The 21,896-nt window shown below is 39.4% G+C and overlaps 1 protein-coding gene across 7 annotated transcripts in view; it reads right to left on the bottom strand.

Annotated features, from left to right (window-relative positions):
- Nucleotides 1-21,896, bottom strand: part of dlg3 (discs large MAGUK scaffold protein 3) — an 86,036-nt gene that overhangs the window by 57,420 nt on the left and 6,720 nt on the right. For 5 of the 7 annotated variants that reach the window (XM_011479971.2, XM_011479972.2, XM_011479975.2 and 2 more), the window contains exon 1: nt 5,991-7,202. In XM_011479971.2, the coding sequence (XP_011478273.1) occupies nt 5,991-6,356 (366 nt within the window). In that variant the 5' untranslated portion in view covers nt 6,357-7,202. Of the gene's footprint in view, nt 1-5,990; nt 7,203-13,838; nt 13,950-17,563; nt 17,650-21,896 lie in introns of those variants that run through there. The other 2 variants (XM_020706462.2, XM_011479974.3) reach the window with 1 other exon arrangement.

The following is a 21,896-nucleotide window of genomic DNA, read 5'->3' as shown; positions in this document are numbered from 1 at the left end:
AATAAAATGTGTTTTATAATCAGTCTACACTAAAATGAATTAGGGAAGAACCAGAACCGTAACATTTTATGGTGCTCTCTTCCAGGTTCTATAGGTACCAACATGTTGCATAACTAAAATGTTCTTAAAGGGCCTATACCATGCAAAATCTATTTTTTGAGCTTTTATGTGTATTATAATGTTTATTCCTCATTAAATGAAACCCCAAAGCGGTATTTTTTTGAGTATTCCTCTAAAAACCCGCGCTCTGAGCAGCAGCCCCTCCCAATCCACAAAAACAAGCGGGTTCTCACATTGTGACATAGACCGGTGAGAACAGCCCCTTCCAGGAAGAGTCTGCGCTGCCAGCACCACGCCCAGGCTAACACACACTATCTCCCAGGAGCTAGTGGTGTTTGACAAAAATGCTTTCCTTTTAAATACACAATAAGCACATCCATCTATGCATAAGTTCAGATGTTTGTTTCGTGGGTGAGACGCAGCTACTCTGCCGAGGCCGGCTTTAGGATGACGTCATGGAACGGAAAGGAGAAAGAAAGGAGAGAAAGCCTCAAAAAATCGAGTGGTCATACTTCCGGGTTGGAAAAGAGCTCAGGAAAACAACTAATATTTAATTTTTAAAAATCGCTCTTTACTGTGCCAAAGGTGATATTGTTATGATCAGTGTGAGCAGGGGGGCGTGGCTGACCTTTTCCCTGGTGCCTCCCTACATGGCACACCTGATCCTCATGTCGTCACTGTCTTTAAAAGCCTGAGCCTGTTACTTCTCCCTGCCGGATTATCACTTTTCAGTTGCTCTATGTATCTGTGGTTTTCTAGTCTAGCTCCCTGATTCAGCTGCCTTTTTGATTTTGTTTCTTGTCCTGTGAGGAATAAACTTTTAAGCCTGCCGTCGGCGTCAGATTAATGCCACTCACCATAACAGATATATTATTAAATACATGGATATTTTTACTATAAAAGGCTTAAGAATAGCGTCGTATTAAATAGTCCTAGACAGAACATAACTCGAAAAACAATAGTGCTGTCTTAAGCAACTGAAAATTGTGCATTTTAATGCACATCGCACCTTTAAATGCAATTTTCATCAAAGTGAAATATAACAGTTTATTAAAAAATGTAGACAACTTTGTGTCTGAGTGTTGTTGATGAGACAATAGATTTTAAGCCATCAAAGATTATTACAATCTCAGGAATTTTGCACAGGAAAATATGTTTTTGTTTTATCTTTATTTTGAGAGAGAAAAAAACGGACGCTTCACAAGGTCTGTAAGCTGGTTTGAAAATTAATCAAGAAAAAATACAACTTAAAACTAGTTTACCTGGTTTATCTCTAATGATAGCAATCATATCTGTTCCCTTCCTTCATCTTACTGTTGCCTCATTGGAAAAGTCCATTAGCAATCCAGCAGGGACTCATCCATCTGCTCCATTAGGAGTAATTCTTAGTAATTCTGTAAAATGTTGCTCAGAGGTCGATTTTTTACTAGTCACCTCTTTCATTCAAAAGTCTGAGAGCATGTAAGGATTTAAGAATAACAAATCTGTCTAATTGGAATGTTTTAGAATTTAAAGTCAAAATATTTGGAACCCTGTTCATCCGATGTGTTGGTTAAATATTTCATCACACCTTGCTGTTCATTATAAACCTTCCTAAATATGTGTCACCCAAAAATGATCAAATCTAACTTGCAATCAATCTGGGATTTTATAGGAAATGATTATTAAGAATCTGTAATTTCCTGAAAAGGCTAAAAGTCATGCGGTAATCCCCTTTTAGGAATTTGCTGTTTTGAAAATTACAGAAAGTACAAATCTCACTATTGGCCATTTTATTAAAACTATTTGACTTTTAAGAAATGTACTAAAACAAACAACAAAATATATGTTAGAGGTAAGAAGTTTCAGGTTCTTTTTTATCCTATTCTGTCTTTAAATAGATTCTGACCTTATAACCTTTGCAATTTTTTATAGAAAACATTTCATATATTCCCTATTATATTCCTTATTACATTTGCAGATGGAGATTTTGCACTGTTTTCGAGAAAAATGCACAAATGTTTTTGGAAAATAGGTTGCATTAAAGGGAGTCAGTGCTTCAGTAAAACCTCATTGTGCTTTTCTGAATTACAGCTTCTACTAGAAAAGTGTAAATGATCTGAGAGCACAAATAAAAACCTAATATAGTCTAGATGTTGGACCTGCTGCCGACAAGAACATGATCAACCCTCCAAAATCTAATTCTGAGGAAAGTGGACTCTTCTTTTCCTCTTAAAGACATTTCACCTTTTACTTATTCAGTCAGTTCTGAACCACTAGTGGGGATTGTACGCTTTACGGGCTGTGGGACCATCTGCACTTATTTGAATGCTCAAGCCACTTCAATAAATGGTTTTCTTCAACTTTAGTCCAGAGCACATACTGACCGCTTTTACTGAAGATCATTCAGAATATACGACTCTCACACACTTTCTGGTGTTTCATCTCAGACATCTGAGCTAATAAAGGTCTACCTGCTTCTACACAGAGATAACTTCAGAGTTTTTATTGTTCTACATGGTCCTTCTGAGTATAACTCCTCATCATTCCACTTAAAAAAGGGTTTCATCTGGTCATTCTTTCTACGTGTGGTGAGCTACTGATGAGTTACATCCAGTTACATCTTGCTCCTTTAAACGTATTAAATCATGGATTGACGCTATGAAGGAAAAATACTGTAAATACATGTTTTACAAAGTTAATTTCTTTATCTTTACTCCTTAAAATAAATATTTTCCTGTAGAAAATATTATTTGTTTCCAGCACGAATGGCTCACACTGTACAGAATGTACAGTCCAGAAACTGATATTAGAAAATGAGATGTATTCATAAACTGCTCTTTGGTTGAGATCAGAAAAACCTAAAGGGATCTTCTCAGACAAATCTCTTACTGTGATGATAGTGTTCCTGGTTTTAGAGGAAGCCTTTCAAGATCACAGGACGGGATCCAGCTCAAGACATTTGGACGGCTGGAGAGCTTGTAAATCCCATCTGCTAATACTCTCTGGAATGCTGTTACAGGAACAGCAATCAAATCCAAACCAACAAAATCTTATCAGACAGATGTTAAAACCAACGACACCGCTAAATCAAAGCAACCGTAAAAGACGGATGCACAGGGCACTCCAGGAATGCTATGAACACCAATACTGCCATAACTGCTGCCTTCATTTTGTGTGTTTGAATGTAAACTTCTTTAAAAAAAAAGAAAAGAAACAATCATCTGCATGGAAAAGCAATGCCCATTGCGTCTGTTTAACAGACACGTATTTAACAGCTCTGACACTGCTTTTTGGGCAAAAATCTTGATTCTAATGAATAAAGTAAAATCATATTAATATTTGAAACTAATCATAGCCTTAGAGTTGGAGAAGACACAGAGACAGATTGAAGCCCGCCGGGGAAACATGGAGCTTTCTGACTGATGATCCCTCTAGACCAAGGTCTCTATTTTACACAGATTTAAATTCAAAAGCTTTTGTTCTGACAGAATGTTCTTTAAAACCCCTGCTGAAATCAGCTATAATTAACCCACTAAGCAATTGATAAATGTGACAGGATAATTTTGTAAATGGAAGACGCCAAAAAGGGAAAAAAAAATAAATCAGAGCTCTGGAGTACTGATTTCTTCACATGTACACGTAAATGTCCATGATGCAGCTAAGATCACTCTGCATGGTTACTACTTTTTTTAATGCTAGCACCCAGAAGCATATGTTATTATGACAGCTATATGATGATATCCCCATGCGATTGGGCGTGTGTGATCACTGCCCTGCTCTACGGCGGTTCATAGGTAGTGGGGGGAAGGGTAGCGAGGATGAGCAACGCCGACTGAGAAAGAGTGGGAAGGCTCGATGGGTGATGTACGTTTCCATCCATTTTAAATGCAAATGGGGGTAAGGCACATGCAGGTCATTTACACGGCCTGTTTCAGAGACAGAGGGACAGATGCCTGCTCGTAGTGTCAGAGCGTCTCCTGCTTCTCTCTCTGACGGCTTCACCAACTGCCTCCTCTTACATAACCCCATCCCCCTCTTTGGGGCTGCTCCCTGCCTTTATTGGCTTATTTTTGTCCTTTTTAACCTTTACATTTTATCCAAATGACCATCCCTCTATCCCTGACTCCTCATCTACGATTGTAGCTCTGTAAACTGGTTGAATTGGCTGATAAAATTAAGATATAGATTTTGTAACAAACTTCTGCTTTAACGCGTTAACATTTCCATGTAAGACTCAAAGAAACCCAAGTCTCGACAGGAAGTTTACTAACCATCCCGTTTCATCAAATAAGCATCAACCCATGTTATACACACCTAATCCCATTCATGGTTGGGAGAGAGGATGTACTGTCATGGTGACAGGTTGCACCCGCTAACTGGTTTCAACTAGTCTGGAGCTCCATGTGGGTTAATATAAGCAAAATGTATTCATTAATGTGCTAATAAAAAGTATAAGTATAAACAAAAAGCCTTCATTTAATACAAAACAAAACATCAGAACCCAAGCTCTCATTGAGAAAGGGAAGGCGTGCAATCTGGACAAACTGTCAGTCCATCACAGGTCTGCATGGAAACAAACAACATTAAAGAAAACAATGCATTTAGTTCCCAAAATTAACCAATCCTGGATGTTTTACCCTTTAGAAAACCCCACACAGGTTTCTAACCTCAGTGCTACCCTTATCAAATGTAAATTAATCGCAAAGCAGTTGAAAAGGACATTTTATTGCTACTAAATTTACAATCCTGAAGCCTTGCAGATTAAAACTAATGGATTCTAAAGTCTGCATGTAAGCAACAATTTCTTACATAATCTCGCTTGCTGAAACCTTTTAAATGCCATCAACATTAAATGCACCTGCTTGAGTTGAGGTGCAGTTCTAACCGGGGACAAATGCTCATCTTTTTGCCCCCCAAAAAAGCTTAAATTCCTGCCTGCTAATATCAGCCAGGCTCATAAGAAGGTTCAGCTCAGCAGATCTCTCCCACTCTGCTTGCACATTCGTAGCCTCCATTTTCTCCTCGTCTCCTTTCTTTCAACTCTTCCTCGCAAAAAAAAAACCCATCACACTAAAGCAGAGGAGATGCAAACAATGCACCAGCTTCACTTGACGCAAATGAGAGACCGTATAGACGCATACTCATGCACGGCTAGCACGGTTTCTTGAATCTCATGCTCTCCGAGCTACCCTTCCCCCACACAGGATCACTGGTGCTCTCATACATGCACCTTGCTTAATTAAAGGGTGCTTCTGAAGCCGTCCTGACCTTTCCTCAACTGTAAGTCATAAACACGTGTAAATAAATGAATTAGGAAACGCTGGAAGGGGAGGTTTTGTTCGTTCTGTGGGACAGATTTCCAGCCTTTTGAAACATGTTTTTTATCTGTATTACACAACTAATACATTAGGCTGTGAATCTTTAAGCTAAATTTGCGCACTAATATAAGTGAGGCCGCATTAAACCAATTCCTCATTTCCTCCTCTTGTCTAATGATACAAAACCCATATATTTGATGTTGCTAGAAGTATGAATGTTTTACATCGAATTTCCTAAACCTATTGATAGCACCTGAGAAATGCTTCAATGCCAATAGAGCAGTGGTTTGGGCCTGCGGCTGCTGCACAAGCCTTTGACTAGTTGATTTCATCTACATGATGTGTTAAATCTAAAACATTAGTCATTTGCATCAATCCCAAACATGACGATCATCTCCATGCGTGCGCAGTGAAACCAGATCATTCCTGTTTTACTAGAGGGACAACAGTTGTCAAAAAAGAACCAGAGGGCTTGAGATAAATACTCCATATGAACTCTCTTTCAGACACAGCTGATACATCATCAGCTTCTGTTTCACTATATTAGCCTACAGTTGCATTTACGTCCCCTTCTTCCCACACAGGCCCCAAAAGCTTCAATTGGTTAAAGAAGTCAGGAAGATGGGTTACCTGGTCGTACCACTCCCGATTGGTGCAGGTGCACTCAGGCCACCATCCTCCTTGTCCACTTGAGTTGTTACCATTTACTTTTGGGCCACTCTTGGACTGGCCTTTTGGGTTGGGGCCTCCAGGGCCTCCTCCAGACATCATTTTCCCCTTACTTCTTCCCAAAGTTCCCCCTCCTCCTCCCATGCTTCCACCTCCCCCTGAAGCTGGAGGGGGTAAGGTCTGTCCACCTCCATACCCTGGTGGGTATCCATAGGGTTCAGCCTGCCAGTCTCCTCCATATGCCGGGGCGTCCATCCTACGCAGGGCAGCCATCCGGGTTACCTCATAACATTCTGGGCACTTGCAGCAGTGGTGGTGTTTGTGCATGCTGGCTGTGCTGGCTGGGTTGATGCTGAGATGGGCGGCGTAGCACTCTGTCTTTGCTGCCTCCTCAGATCTCACAGAACCCTCTGTGATCGGTTCACAGAGTGCTAATGCCGGCACAGATAACACTAATAGCAGGAATTTCTACAGATTGGCTCCTTTTCATCAAATCCTCACCACCGACGCCTTTATTCCTCTAGGATGCTGGTTAAAAAAAACACAAAAAACTGAGCGATCTGGATGGATGACAAGCAGCACAGGAACACAAAAATACAAAATGGTCACGTAGTCTTTGTCCTCTTGACGTAGAAGATCAAAGGAAAATTTTTAAATATTGTATGCCACCATGCAATCAGAGACCAGCCCTGATGACAAAAATTTCCTCTCGCTTCTCTTGGCTCACAGTGATACGCAAATAAATTCATAGATATATACATACACACATGTGTGTATGTATATATATTATTCTGATTATATATATATATATATATATATATTTACACACACAAGTATATAAAAATAGTCATATAAACAGACAAGCACAATTACAGATATGTACAGAGATAAATGTATATATATATATATATATATATAGATTATTTATATATATATATATATCTATATATCTATATGCGTGTGTACAAATATATATATAAATATATAAACAATATGTATAAATAAATGATATCCGCAGATGAAAATCTTCCTCCGTTGGCTGTCTTCCGGTTGGTTGAAAAAAATCTCACGTTTTTAGTCCTGCTTTGAGAATGGTCTTTCGTTCTCCTCTTTTTCTCAGCCGGCAGAGGAGCTGAGCACTTGGTTGCCTCTCAGCCAGCTTGCCCTAGATGTGGATTATTGAGAGGGAAGCGAGCAAGCTAGAGGGTGGCGAAGAGAGAAAGGGAGGGGCGGAAAGGAATACGTAGCAGCATCCCTCTAGCACCTCAGCCCTAAGAGCTGCAGCCAATCAACTCTCAGCGCTGCCATCAGCAGCAGCACCAACAGGACTGAGCACTTCCACAGCTCCTCTTAAAGGGGAAGCAGCACCTAAACCTTAATCGCTTTCTGCCATTGGCTAAGAAGGGACCTTTCACAAATATTGCCACATTAAACACCCAACATGTGCTCCTTTCATTTACGATCTCCAACAAAACTGTAAAATTTCTATGTTACGGTTAAACAGGGATAACACCCCGACGCAAAATCTAATCCACCCTTTGCGAGTTTAATCCGTGTTTTTCATCAAACCAGTGCAGCCAGAATCCAACTTTCAATGAGCAACTCTGTCCCTCTGACTAATCACTGGTCACATCCCCAGTCATCTCCAGTTCAGCTGCAGATTTAGCTGCTTTCTGAGGCTGTCAGCTGTCAACCTTGGGCTCTGTGTCAGAGCACACATCTGTAAATAATCTCACGACGGGTGTGGGAGGAACAGAGGAAAATCCTTTACTTTGCGGATAACACTCGGCCTGCCTCTGGACAGCAAAAATCTTAGAATCCCCTCGCTTTGCTTTGCAATGTTGTCCTCTGGAGTCTAAATATTTCATCTCACATGTGCAGGTCAAAACACACACAGAGGCAGAGAACTGTGCTCCTCTTTTAGGAACATTTTTTTGTGTGTCTTCAGGATGATGACATCAACACATGTGTACCAAACCAACAAGATTACACGCTCTGGCTTTCGAGTGGGTGGAGGAAGAGATTGAGAGTGAAAATGCACGAGGGGGGGAGAAGAAAGAATGAGAGCTACATGGCTTTCATGTATCTGTGGCAGTTATATTCGCAGTAATGTGATAGGACTGCCAGTGAACCATTTTGCATACTTGTGAATTTGTGGGTTGATCACAGCTAGATATAACGGATTCCGACACAGGGGATGAAGGCTAATCATAACAGAGAGCTGAGAGAGAATGTAACGGTGTCGCCATTAAAGTCCTGCATATATGCATTATTAATGAAATGTGACGGGGATCCAAACTGGGTGTGTCTGCATGGGGGAGAGAGTATCTTTCTATATGGCCTGTATGTTGCAATGTTGCACTCACTAAGGCATTCACTGCCTTGATATTTCATGCATCTTATGATCTATGCAATCTATGCATCAACTTCATCAGGATCTTCAGCGCGGTGCTGCAGCGAACCAGTAGGCACACACAGCAAGCTCAGCCACACTTAATTACATGCAACAGTAACTCCCTTCATTAGAATGATATTCTTTCACTCCAACCTGCAGAGAGTCTCCATGGAGCGAAAGCACGAGGAAGTCAGGTGCTTTAGTTTGTTTTTTTTTAAACCAGGAACCACTTCACACCTTCTCTAGCCAGTGAAAGTGAGAGGGTGAAGGCCAAAAAAAAAAACCCCACCAGCGTGAAGGACTGAAGTGAGCTAAACCATCCCAAACCTAAATTAGCTAGAACACCAATCCCTTTTCAATATTGTCATTTTTTTTAAGAGTTCATGTTATCTTTAGTGATGAATTCAGCTACATTTGTTACCATAGAAGGATGAAGCTCCTAAACTCAATACTAATACTAGAGAAAGAAAGTTTTTTTTTTTTATGTTGATAATTCACAACTAGAGGAGAAAAAAAACATCTTCCTCTGTGTTACATAAATAAAATAGCACAATCATTATATAGGTCATTTATGACCCACTTCCAGGAAAATCTTCTTTAAAATTGCATTTCTGTGTATTTATTCACATCATTGTGAATCAGGAGCAGAAGAAAAAATGCAGTTGTAGAAGGCTTGTAACAGAAGCTACGATGGCAAGGCACAAGCTTCCTGCTCTGCTCCATTCCGATCCACTTCTAGACAACTAGATCCATGTACATCTTTGTTTCCCTTATCTAACCAGACAACTGGCTCAAAAATAGACAGCTGGATAAAACCAATCAGGGCTCCAAATTAATACCCACCAAATGCGGGTAAACTTTAATTTGCCGGGTAGAAAACAGTTTCACTTGCCACCTTGGCAGGTGAGGCATTGTTTATCATCTCTGACTTAAATGGTGAGATGGTGATCAATGGGGCTCAAAGTCACAACCATGACTTTTAAGTGTCTGCCCCATCCCCCATGTGGCTGCCACAAACATCCAACCCATTCTGAATTTATTGCGCAGTTTTAATAGTCACATACGGTGCAGCAGGAGGTGCTTTCAGGGGCTGCATGGAATTTCCGCGCTTATGTGCATTTGATAAGAGCTTGATATTGCTGCATTCAGGTCCACGGGTAATTTCTAGTACGGTATTTGCTCAAGCTGACCCCAAACAACACAAACACACACTCAGTTGTTATTCTAAGTCATTGTAACTCTGAACTCTGACTGAGACTCACAACAACAGACTGATCTGTTACAACACACAATAATGCAATTGTGCATATTTCAATACATACATTTTTTTCTATGCATGACATTTTGAAAAACAAAACATTAAAGTCATTATTTCATTGTTTATCCCAACTTTTAGTCTTTACTCTTCTGTTCTAGATTGAAAAAAATTGAGATTTGAACAAAGTTATTTCTTTAAAAATGTTCAAGTTGTAAATAAATGACCATGACTGCAAAGAATCATTTGGTTTTTGATGGAAAAGTAATGCTTTAAAGAAAGGGAAGTGTTCACACATCACTTTTGCTATAATAACATATTCTTAATATTCTTAATGTTATAAAACCTGACAGAAGACGACATCAACTGAAACTTTATACACCGAGGGAAGAACTGTTTTGCTTTCAAATGTTTCTCTTTCGGCTTTTCCCATCAGGGGTCGCCACAGCGAACGAGTCACATGGTAACCTTGGCAATGTTTTACGCCGGATGCCCTTCCTGACGCAACCCTCTCTAAGCAACCGGGCTTGGGACCGGCACAGAAGTACAGAAGGGAACAGGGAGCAGCCCGGAGTCGAAACCTGGTTTCACGGATGGAAGGCGCCGCAAACCAGCACAAGCTAAACCGGCTCCCAACTGTTTTGCTCTCAAATACAAAACTTAAATGATTTTTCCAGAGCAATGTTTGGCTAGTTGAAATCTAATTTGGCTGGTGGACCTTGGATGTTACCGGCCACCCCGGCTAGTAAACCAAAAAGTTCATTTAGAGCCCTGGCGCCAATATTGCTCGCAATTTTCATTGCAGTGGTAATCTTATGCTGGAGTGGTGAGGGGCTGTAAGCTAATGGAAGAGCCTGATGGAGGATGGGGAAGGAGGCAGGCTTACTCCTTGGCAACGGCCTGGCCCACAACTCAGAGCTGAATTTCTGAACTCCTACCGCTCTGCAGAAACTATGTTCTAGAAAACGACACAGGTTTTTTGGTTTTAACTGAAAACAGCATAATCATAATTAAAAGACCACTGAAAACGCAATAGATCAAAAGATGATCGGAGTGAGACTTCAATTACTTCTATCAATACAATTACTACCAATAAAGAAAGCAGAAATTGATGTGAAGGTAATTTTAGCTTTGATGTTCATCACTTCATATAAACCTAAATGCCTTTCAAAAAGCTTATTTGCTGTTGCTTATATATGGTTATACAATAACATTTTATGAAAATAATGACAAAAGACAGGGTTATGGGTAAAAGCTTTTCATTTAAAAAGACATATTGTCGTAAAAACAAAACGCCATTTATGTCAGGGTAGGTGAAATAAGAAAAAAAAAAGTAAAAATGCTTTTAACTAGCCTGGAACATTAAATGATTTGTGTTTTAGATGATGGACAAGGCTTCTGAACATCTGCTAAAAAATGCAAAAAAAAAGAAGCATGAGCAAAACATCTTGTGCTTTCAAGCTGAGATGCTTGTCTGCCTTTCACCTTGCAGCTCTCCTAGCACTATCAGCTCAGCATCCGCCTGTGCAGCCACTGTTACATAAACCCACCTGGACACCCTGTGACAAACACACACTCATGCACACAAACACACAGCCGTTGAGAGCGTTACATCCCCCAACAACTGAATGCACCGTGTGCTGAGCTTTTCAGTCATTTCTAGGCATTTCTCTGAGAAGCTCTCTGCTCCTTCGTCACTTGACCGGATGCAGCACCATAAAAGGAAAGTCAGTAGTGAGGAAGTCTTAAAGAAGCAGCTCCTTAGCAAAATGGGCTAAGCTTCCCCTCTGCAGCATTGACAAACTGCAAGAAAGGATGAAGAAGCAAGTTTAACAGTCTTGGAAATGGTTTTATCTCCTCGCTTTGAGTACAAAATGAAAAATTTAAGAAATTAGAGAGGAGTAACAACATCTTTACAAAGTATTTTCACTGTTTAATGAGAGCAGCATTGAAAATGTTTAGGATGACAGCTGCTCCACTAAAAACATTAAACCAAGCATCTTATTCCAGCTGAATGATGTGAAGCTGAAACATGCACACAGAGAGCAGAAATGGTTTAAAAAAAGAAAGGGAGATGATGAGAGCAAAAGCAAAAAAAATCTCCAAGGAACAAAGGTTTATGTAGATGTACTGCGTGCATAAAAAGGCAGAAGCATAGAGGAAAGGGGAAAGAAGAAGAAGGTACCGTAGGAGGTTAAGAGAGCAGCTGGGAAGTGTCTGAAGGCTGGAAGGTGAAAAGGTTTGAAAAAAATGTGCTGAAGATGATGTGCAATCAGTAGACGTTGAAACATGGTAGAAACATATGAAGCCTAGGTGCAAGGCGTGAAGGCAGAAAAATAGAATATGGAGCAAAAAAATAGATGCTGCAAAAAAAAAAAAAACTAAACCAAAATACTAATGCCTGTGTGACTGCATGGGAATGCAAAATAAACGGTAAAGGTAGAGTAAAGTGCACCTGAAATCGATGTGCTTGCTGAGTGTGCATTGTGGCGCATGTGTTCAGTGCATGAAAACAGAGCAGGAAAGGGGGGGGGGAATAAACAAAGACCATAAATTAAAAGAGGAGCGAAAAAAAGACAGGATGAAAAACAGAGAAGCGAGGAGAGAGACAGATAGAGGGAGAGGGAGAGTCAGAGCAGTCTGTGGGGATGCAGGCGGGGGAGGAATGTGGTTTCCATGGCAACCGGAGAAAGGCTGAGCTCTGGGTGTCCGTTCCAGCTCTGCACTGCACCGGCTCTTGCCTCTCAGCCGCCTTACCCTCCATCTCCAGCCTCTACCACCCCACATTACATCTTCCTCGTCACCCCCGCCACCCCCCCCCCCCCCCCCCCCCCCTTCACTCTTGCCATTCTCTGTGCCTCCTCAGCTACCTCCTTCATGTGATAGAAGGATGCTCAGTGACAATAACGTCCAGTGACAGCCATGTGCTGTCACTGGATCTTTTATGCAAACATTATCATAGAAGTGCGATGAACCTGTGCGCTTGCAATCTGCATCACTACTGTGTGCTTTAGTCCCTTCAAGTCCCCTGATCTTCACGCCTCCACCCCCACCACCCCCTCACTTCAGCAGCAGCAGCAGATCTAGGCTCAGCTGAGAAGCCAGCGCCTGCGGCCACTCTTCTGCCATGTGCCACTGGCCGTGCTGTAATGGGGAACGCGTGCGAAAACAAGGCCATTAAAACAACGCAGAGCAATAAAGCAGAACAGGGAGGCGTACCTGACAGGAACGAGCTTCACTGGTCGGTTTATAGAGAAAGGATCGTAAGACCTGCTGCTTTGCTTGTTTGCAGTCCAGAAGTTGCATTGAATGTTGCTTTTTCTCCACATAGATGAAAGGCATTTTGCACCACAGCCATTAAATCAGATTATAAGCACTCCAGACTGCAGTGATTCCATTAATTGAATCAGATTAAACTAATCCATGCAAACAATTCCTGAACTCCTGGAATAGGATTCATCAGCATTAAAATATGCTCCACGTGTCATCAATCTGTATCCTCAACAGGTAATGTTCATGGGTCTCATTTGGGACAAAATCTCACTTAATGAAATAATCTTTGCAAACACTGAACTGATGGATTTATTAATTTCAAGCTCATGACAACAATGGGTGTAGCTTTTGCACATTATGCTCAAAGCAGAATATTTTTCCTTTTTATGATTTCACAGTTGAATCCTGTCCCGTGATGCAGAATGGGTTGATGATGCGTATGTGGACCAATGCGTGACTCACTATACTTTTAAGCTACTTGAAACCCCGTTTTAACTCCTCTCCCCAGGGGAAAAAAATAATGATTTTAATTGGAAATTGAATTACCATTCCATCCTCTGATGTGCTCAAATAAACAATAACGTCTGAGAAGAACCTTTTTTTCTGCAGATCTTCATGGGACGGCAGCTTGACTCCCTAGTTTCAAGCAGCTTAAATTGTGAAATTGTGCTTAAATGCTGATGTGACCTTTTGATTGACATTTGACAGCTGAATCTTCAGCTTTACAACAACCTTACTGGCCATACTGCAACAACCTTTTAGTCCCAACTATTTTCAGAAAAGTAAAAATGCAGGAAAACCTGGTTTCACGGGTGACATCACCACATGTTCCACTTATTTCTTTATCTGGTCATGGAGGACCCCTTGGCTGCTTTTCTTTGCGTACCTTTGGCATGTCAACGTGACAGAGAACCACCAGGCCTGAGACGCGCTCCACTTTATGAGGACTTCTGCTGCTGGTCACTCGCACCCGAGACACTCCCTCATCCTCAGGGTCCTGCAATACACAGACAGATCACTGATTTGTTATTAGTCTCAGGCAAAACAACAGCAGATACACAAATTTATATTTTGTTATAATAATTGCAACCAAAAACCTTTAAGTATCTAAATACTTGTAAAATAGTGTTAAAAGACTGAGCAACAAAACAACAAAGAAAAATGTTTGTATGCAAGTCAGGAAGCAATTGAGGTAGAGTTAATTGTGTTGGTGTTCATTTAACAGATTTATGTACATGTGTCCTCATTTCTAACAACCAAGCTGCACACAAGGGATGCGCAAGGAGCACACACCTGTCACTAGAACAGCACTAACGGGTTCCCTGTGCAGTATGCAGGGTTTGAAAAACAGGGAAAATGTGTACCACATGCCTGCATCTCAATTACTATAACCTTACATGTTGTCCAAATGTTCACTAAAACCTGACTGCTGCAGCATGCCTGTGGAAAAAAATGTGCATGTAAGTTTTTGCCTTTAAGGGCTCACCAGGTTGTCTACGATCCTAAAATTTAGTGAGGGTCACCATGCTGCTCTCGTCCCCCCCCCCACCTCGACAGCTCGTATCCACCCGTAAGGACGATCGTGACTAAAACAAAGCAACCTCCATAACTGTCATTTTGTTTCTACTTGTCATTTTTGGTTCTCTTCGGTTCAGAATGAAGTTATAGCTACGTTTTAGCTTCACAAGGCACAAAAAGCGACAACAAAAAACAGAGCGGGAGAAAGATAAGGAAAATGTAACAAATGGTGAAATATGACACCCCCTGTAAAAAAGCCTAGATTCAATTTGACCACTAAGGACACTTGAGGTAGTAATACTCGGATATCTGCTATTACTTGACATTTTTATGACAAAACAATGTTGGTATAAAATATACACACTTGGAGGAAAAGTCAGGGTCCTATTGATCCAAAGTTTTTTTTTAAACAAAGCTAGGATGTTGCAAATTTTGAAAGCAGTCCAAATGACATTTAAAATGTGTTAAAATGATGTTCATTAACTTTGCAATCAGGTGCCCGATTGTAGACCGAGGACTTCTTCAGAAGAAGATCAACAGTCAAAAATTGGGCTAAATGCAAAAGTCTATATGGAAGCTTCGAGACTCTTTCAAGAAAGAGGTTCAACATGGATCACAAAACTCACAAAAGACCAACCAAGTATGACTAAAACAAGACTAGAGTTAACGGGTTACTGTGAAAACTTGAGCTTGTGCTCATTTCTGTAGCATAGAACAAGCCTGAGTTTATCACACGCACCTGAACAGGAGAACGCTATCATGAATGATGATGATGATATCCCATCAGGTCAACAAAAACACCATGAACAACAACAAAGAAAATGTAACTGCAATGGAAAGTGATATTGAGGCAAACATCACACTTAAATTAACTCATAAGATTAATTAAAAACAGATTATGGGTGCAATTATGCAAATTAAATTAAGTCTAAACGACCAAAAGCCCAGCTGTAACAGCTCTAAATCTGAAAAGGCTGCAAGAGCAACCACTGAGGAAACACGGCGGGATAAGATGAAATCTTATTGATCAAGATTATCTCTAGTTTATTATTATTAATTGTGCGATAATAACAGGATAGCAGGAGCCACAAAAGTGTTGTGTTTTCTGACCAGCAGAGCCTCAGCCTTACATGCAGATAATATGAGCTGCATCACAGGTACAGCAGGAGGCAAACAGGCTGACAAATATCATTTGTAGGTAAATCTGAACTTAATTAGTATTCCATTAACCTGCAGATTTCCAACAGACCTTTTGTTTTCCCAGTCTTCCTCAGAAGCAGGTGCGATGTGAAGATTATTTAATGCCAATTGTGACATAATCAAACAGTCAGGTCACATTTATTGAATCCAAAAATCACTGTTATCAAAGGATTTTGCACGATCATAATGTTGCAAATATAAAAGAATAATTTTAAAATACTAGATCCATAACTGAGAATTATGGGAATTCAAACAGAGAATGTCATCAGAGGTAACTGATTCCTAGTCTTTTCTTTTCCTAAATTGGCATGAATTTTCAGCTCCTTTACATGGCCAGATCAACTGACATTGTTAAACAGCTTCTTTTGATAAAAAGGAGTTTAAATTATACCCCTCTGGTCATCACTTTAATATTTCCATGAACTTTGAAATGAAACTGGGAATCTGACAGATTTATTCTAAATCTAATTTTGTTTTGTTTTCAAAAACTGTTTCCACATAACTTGTGATCTGAACATAACAGAAATGAGAGGTTGTTTACTAAAATTAAAAATTTTTACAATAAGAAGCAGAAAAGTAGAAGTCTCTCTAACAAATACAAGAAATTAATTTTATAAGATTATTGATATTTGGATGTGATAAATAAGTGTTCTTAGTGATACTTAAATTTAGCTCACTCCAACCATCTTTTGAGCTATGTTCAAAGCATCGTTAGTGGTCTTTTAATTTAAATTATCAGCATGCCGTTTTTAGCCAAAATCATCATTGCCATGTCGTTTTCTAGGACACATTTTCCGCAGAGTAGAATAGAATAGAGAAATACCCAGAAAAGCACTTTTTAGGCTGTTTTTCTTTTTCATATATGCCCGCCATCAGAACACGTTAAAAACAACAAAACAGCATTTTCATTGCAGCGGGTCCTTAAACTCAGATTTTTGCTATGAAATAATATTTTGGGTTTCTGCACTCGGTAAAAAGTCCAAATGCTTCTTTGCCAAAACAAAAGAGCAATTCCCTGATTACAGTACTATGGTCAGACATCAGGTTTGTTAATACTGAGGTAACCTCCAAGAACAGCAGAAACATTAGGTTAAAGTGGTTTAAACTATTTACGTCTAATAAGGGAAGCAGTGAAAAAAAACACACACAAACCTTGTGAAGTGATTTAGATACTCATCATATCTACTGTAATTCCTGTTCCACATTACAAATGTGCAGTACAACTAAAACATCATTTCTATGACATTTCCAGTAAGACTTAACTATGTAGCTGTTAAGATAATTTGTAATAGTACAAGTATTCCAGAGAATGAGCAGGTAAAACAAAAACCCTGAATGGATATCCACTGTTATACGTGCAGCTTGGAGGAAATGCTCATCCTTTCTCAGCTAGAAATGCAGGTTAGCACAGAAAGTAATGAATGAATAGAGGTGTTTGTCAAGCATCAGATGCTTCTGCAGAATTTTGCACTGAACTTATTCTTCAAATGCCTTTTGTTTTTGTTTTTTTGCTGTTTAGATTGCTGGTATTTTCCTGCACTTTATCCAACATCCAACTAATTTATCTATTTCTGACAATAAATGAACTCTAAAGCCTTCTTTTGTTAACGCAACATTAGATTATTTCTCTTTCCTACATTTGTAGTGTGTTAAATATATACCATTCTAATTTAAAGCAAAGGAAGAAGGAATAAATAGCTCACTGATGGACAAATGGAAACCATTGCACTTTTGACTCCAGTCTTGGATCTAAAGAAATATTTCCAGTGAGTTATGGTAACATGCTGCACATGTATGAGGCTACAGTCCTAACATGGCTGTCTTTGTTGACGATTTAGTAAAATCTTAACACACAAAGACGAGTAATAAGCAAGCAGCACATTTGAAAGTTACCTCCCACACATCCTTCCTGCTGTCTTCTTTCACAATAGTTTGCTCTGCAGACTGTTGCAAGGTCACCTCGTAACACTCTTGAATATCTGTGAGAAAAACAAACAAGATTTTCTTCTTCATTTGGGTAAGAAAAAACCAATAGCATATTTCTTTTACTTTAAACATGCTTCATTAAAAACCAGTACAGTCTTTGGGAGTTCACAGCTGCGGCCCAAAACAAATCTCCTCATTCATTCTTACCAGATATGGGAAGAGGTCTGGCTTGTGGCATTAGAATTCCTCTAATTCTAGAATTCCTCTGCCTTGATGATAGGAAAAAAGGTTTCCCCTTTTTGTTGTACTGAATGACACAAGCACTGAATAAAGCTGTGTTTGCATTTTATAACAAACAGATGACCTGTTGCGTGTAACAGAAACATGATAAACTGATGAGTGTTAGTGGGTCATTTTAAGACTAACAGAAAACTTGTGAAAGCAGACGAGTTTTGATTGATGCATGATAGATCTGAATTCTATGGGCTTTAGGTCCAGGTAAACAAGTAATTTATATAGCAATTTAACAGCAGCATCAAACCAAACACTTCAAGAAATGTTCTTTTAAAGGATCTTTTGTCAGACTTTGTAACATAGGCTGTTGTTGTTATTTATTGTAGTTTGTTTAATTTCTGAGCTGCAAACTTTTGGAAGTTTTGCATAAAAATAACCTAAAGGGTTTCCAGTTGGAATGTAAAGAAATCCTAGCATACACAGCTTACAAAAAACCTAAACCTCCTTAAGGAGGATATTTGTCCTAATACAGTTTTTTTATTTTTTTTTTTACAATTTCTGATTGTGTATTTGTAGCAGTTTGCCACAAACATAAACAGTAACCATGAGTCGAGAGTGTTATATAATAAAGATGACCTACTTAATTGAAGCCACATTTCTCTGTTTACGTAAAAACGCATTGTTTTTCACACATCAAGGCAATTAATGGAGTTCCTCTTGGCTTTCTGCTTGCATCCATGTCAGTGCTTCCATTAGACATAAATACCATTCAGATACCTTCGGCAACACAATTCAATGAAGCCATTTAAAAGATGTAGCAGCCATGTTGCAGAGTTTGAGTGGTCGACCTCTGATTGGAGGACTGCATACTCTGTTGCTGCCTTGCCCATCGATATGTCGAAGTACCATTATACAAGACACTGTACTCCTTATTGCTCCTGGTGGTTATAGGTTGGCGCCAATGCTTGGCAGCTGAGCCTCCATCAGTGTGTGAATGTGTGTGTGTATGGGTGAATGGGACTGTGAGTTTGATGCTTCTTTCACACTGGCCTCACATGTCGCTACGCAGGTTTTTATGTCTGTTTTCATGGTTGACGTACAAAACGCGTGGGCACTGAACACGTGTTGAAAGTTAAACCAGTTGAACTTTGACCAATCAGGGACTGGAATTTTATTTAACCTTTATTTTAACAGGAAGTCCCTTAACATAAAATCTCTTTATTGAGAGAGACCTGGCCATCTGGTAGTAACGTACAGTGGTGGACAAAATTGTTGGTACCGCTCAGTTAAAGAAAGAAAGTCCATGCTCACTGAAATGACTTGAAATGTTCAAAAGTTACAATAAATTAAAATTTATTGAAAATTAAATAATCAAAATCAGCCATTACTTTTGAGTTGTTGATTAACAGAATTATTAAAAACACAAACTAATGAAATAGGGCTAGACAAAAATGATGGTACCTCCATAAAAGACTGAGAACTAATTCCCCAGGGGGTCAAGATGAACTCAGGTATGTCCTTTAATTGACATCACAGCTGTTTTCAAACCCATAATCAGTCAGTCTGCCTAATTAACCCTTGTGCTATCTTAGATGACCCCACCCTTACATTGACATGTTCTCTCTACCATGACAAAGGTGGATAAAGGTGGGAAGATTTCATGTAATCCATGGACACCAGTGAGGTTCACAAATCATTGAAGAAAAAAGGTTCAGTGCACTGTTTAGTGGGTCTAGATGACCCAACTCCCAATGTTAAAGTGCCTAGGATAGCACAAGGGTTACAGGGAGACAAATAGTCACGTTGCTGTTTGGTGAAAAGGTGTGTACCACACTGAACATGGACAACAGAAAGCGAAGGAGAGAATTGTCCCAGGACATTAGAAACAAAATTATATACAAACATCGTAAATCTAAAGGCTATAAAACCATCTCTAAGCAGCTTGAAGTTCCTGTGACGACAGTGGCACATATTATTAAGAAGTTTAAGACCCACAGGACAATAGCCAACCTCATCATAGTTTCTTAATGTTTCCAAAACTGATATATATAGACATTATTCATCATCACTTTTTGCACATTTGCACTTTTAGAATTTGCCACTCGACATCTTGTGTTTTTGTGTGTATGTTGTGTGTGAATTTTTTGAGTTTCCTCTATACTTTTTGGCATTTGGAGCAGACAGCAAAGAAAGAATTTCATTGTGCAGGGAAACCCGTTTCTTACTGTGCATAGACAATAAACCCTTTGAATCTTGAATTAAACATTTGTAAATACTTTCTATGACCCCAATACCCCCAAAATCACATTAAAAGTCATTTACTTGATACGTTCTACAATCTAACTCAAAACATTCATTGTTTAGGGTATTTTTACTCTCCCATTGGAACGGGTAAGGTTGGTTTTATTAACCGGCCAATATTAACAAAACAATCTGTATACAGACAGATTAAAAATAAAGTTGGATTTGACAAAAATAAAACGAAACATTTTTAAGAAGCTTACAATAACCAATTTCACTACAATAAAGAGTTTTATTCCTGATCTCTGACACCCTTTTTAACATTTCCACTCACCTCTTGTGCAGCAGCCTTTTGATAAGAATGTACAGTGACAGTTTTGCTGATGTCAAAAGCAGGTCTAGTAACTGCAGAGTTGACATAAGAGGTTGCTACAGAGTTGATCAACTTTCCAACAGTTCATTGTCAGGTCAAGATGAGTGAACCAACTGGTTTATTTTGGCATCTTTTTTTTTTTATTGCCGTGTTTTAATTAATATTCTTTAAGCAATATTTTTCAAGGTTTTGCATATGAAAAACATTTGTCCACAATTAGGCTTCCTAACCAGGTGGAAATCCCTTCAGACAAATCGGCATGATACAGCAAAAGTCAGATTTTGTTATTTTTCTAACTAACAACACATGATTATACGCAAGACTCAAGAGTATTTAACAATCAATCTAACAACATAAATAACTTTACAGATTTTAACTAATCATTTATTTATTTATAAACCACCTTCAACCACCAGCCAAGGAGGCCCAAAGTGCTGTACACAGGGAGAGCAAAACAAACTGTTAGTGCTGTTCATGCGACAGGTGCGCGCTCCTTGTGAGTCCCTTGCGCCGCCGCAGCTTGGCTGTTAGAAATGATGATCTTAGATAATGAGAGCACTGATTGTGTGGACATCCTACAGGCACTTTTGTATCATCTCCACACTATGTGCGTGCACCATTTCCAAGCTGTCAGTAAGGAGCCAGTGCGCGTTCCCCACTAACAACTAGGGTGTGGTGTAAAGGACACCGTACGGCAGCATGACCCGTATGTCCTAAATGCCTGCAACTTACATTGTCCTTACAAATACTTCACAATACACTTGTCAGATGTACAACAACACATTCTGTCCCCTCAAATGAAACTACAAGACACACCTGCACTCCCCTTAAGATGCAGCTGCAACTGTCTACGACCCTCTACGGGCCTGGACAACCCAAAAACCTGCAGCTCCTGTATGGGTCAACCTCACGTATCGGTGCATGGGACAAAGTCGTTACTATCCTGCCTAGAAAGAGCATCGGCTTTGAAATCTTTATGTGCAAGCTGGTATGAAGGTGTGACAAAACAAAGACCACTAGGCCTACACTGAGTTCCTATGACCTAAAGTTATCTCTTGATTCTTAACAAAAAAAGTTCTAAGATTATTTATTGCTCACTTGCTTCTAGATAAACAATCTTGTTTTCATCAAATTATATATATTAAAACACCTAATAGGATATTTTTCACAACTATTTTAATGTTAGTACAATTATTTACCTGATATATTTATTCATTCATCTGAAGTTTTCTTGCTTTAATTTGAATTATTCAATTAGTAAATTTTGAACCCATGAAGTTTCTGAATGGCAAATCTGATCAGAACAATCCTTCTGAAGATATTTATAAGCCAAAACCAAACAAAACAGTTATTTAGACAGAGGAGCTGCATCCTCGTCCTTGCATCCATTTTTACTTAGAAGCTCTTTTTACTTTTAAACCAGATCCTGCTCTGCTGCAGTTTACAGTGTAT

This window comes from Oryzias latipes, chromosome 10 (assembly GCF_002234675.1).
Source record: "Oryzias latipes chromosome 10, ASM223467v1".
NCBI lineage: Eukaryota > Metazoa > Chordata > Actinopteri > Beloniformes > Adrianichthyidae > Oryzias > Oryzias latipes.
The sequence above is the reverse complement of the archived record's forward strand: the minus strand, read 5'-3'. Positions and strand labels throughout refer to the sequence as shown.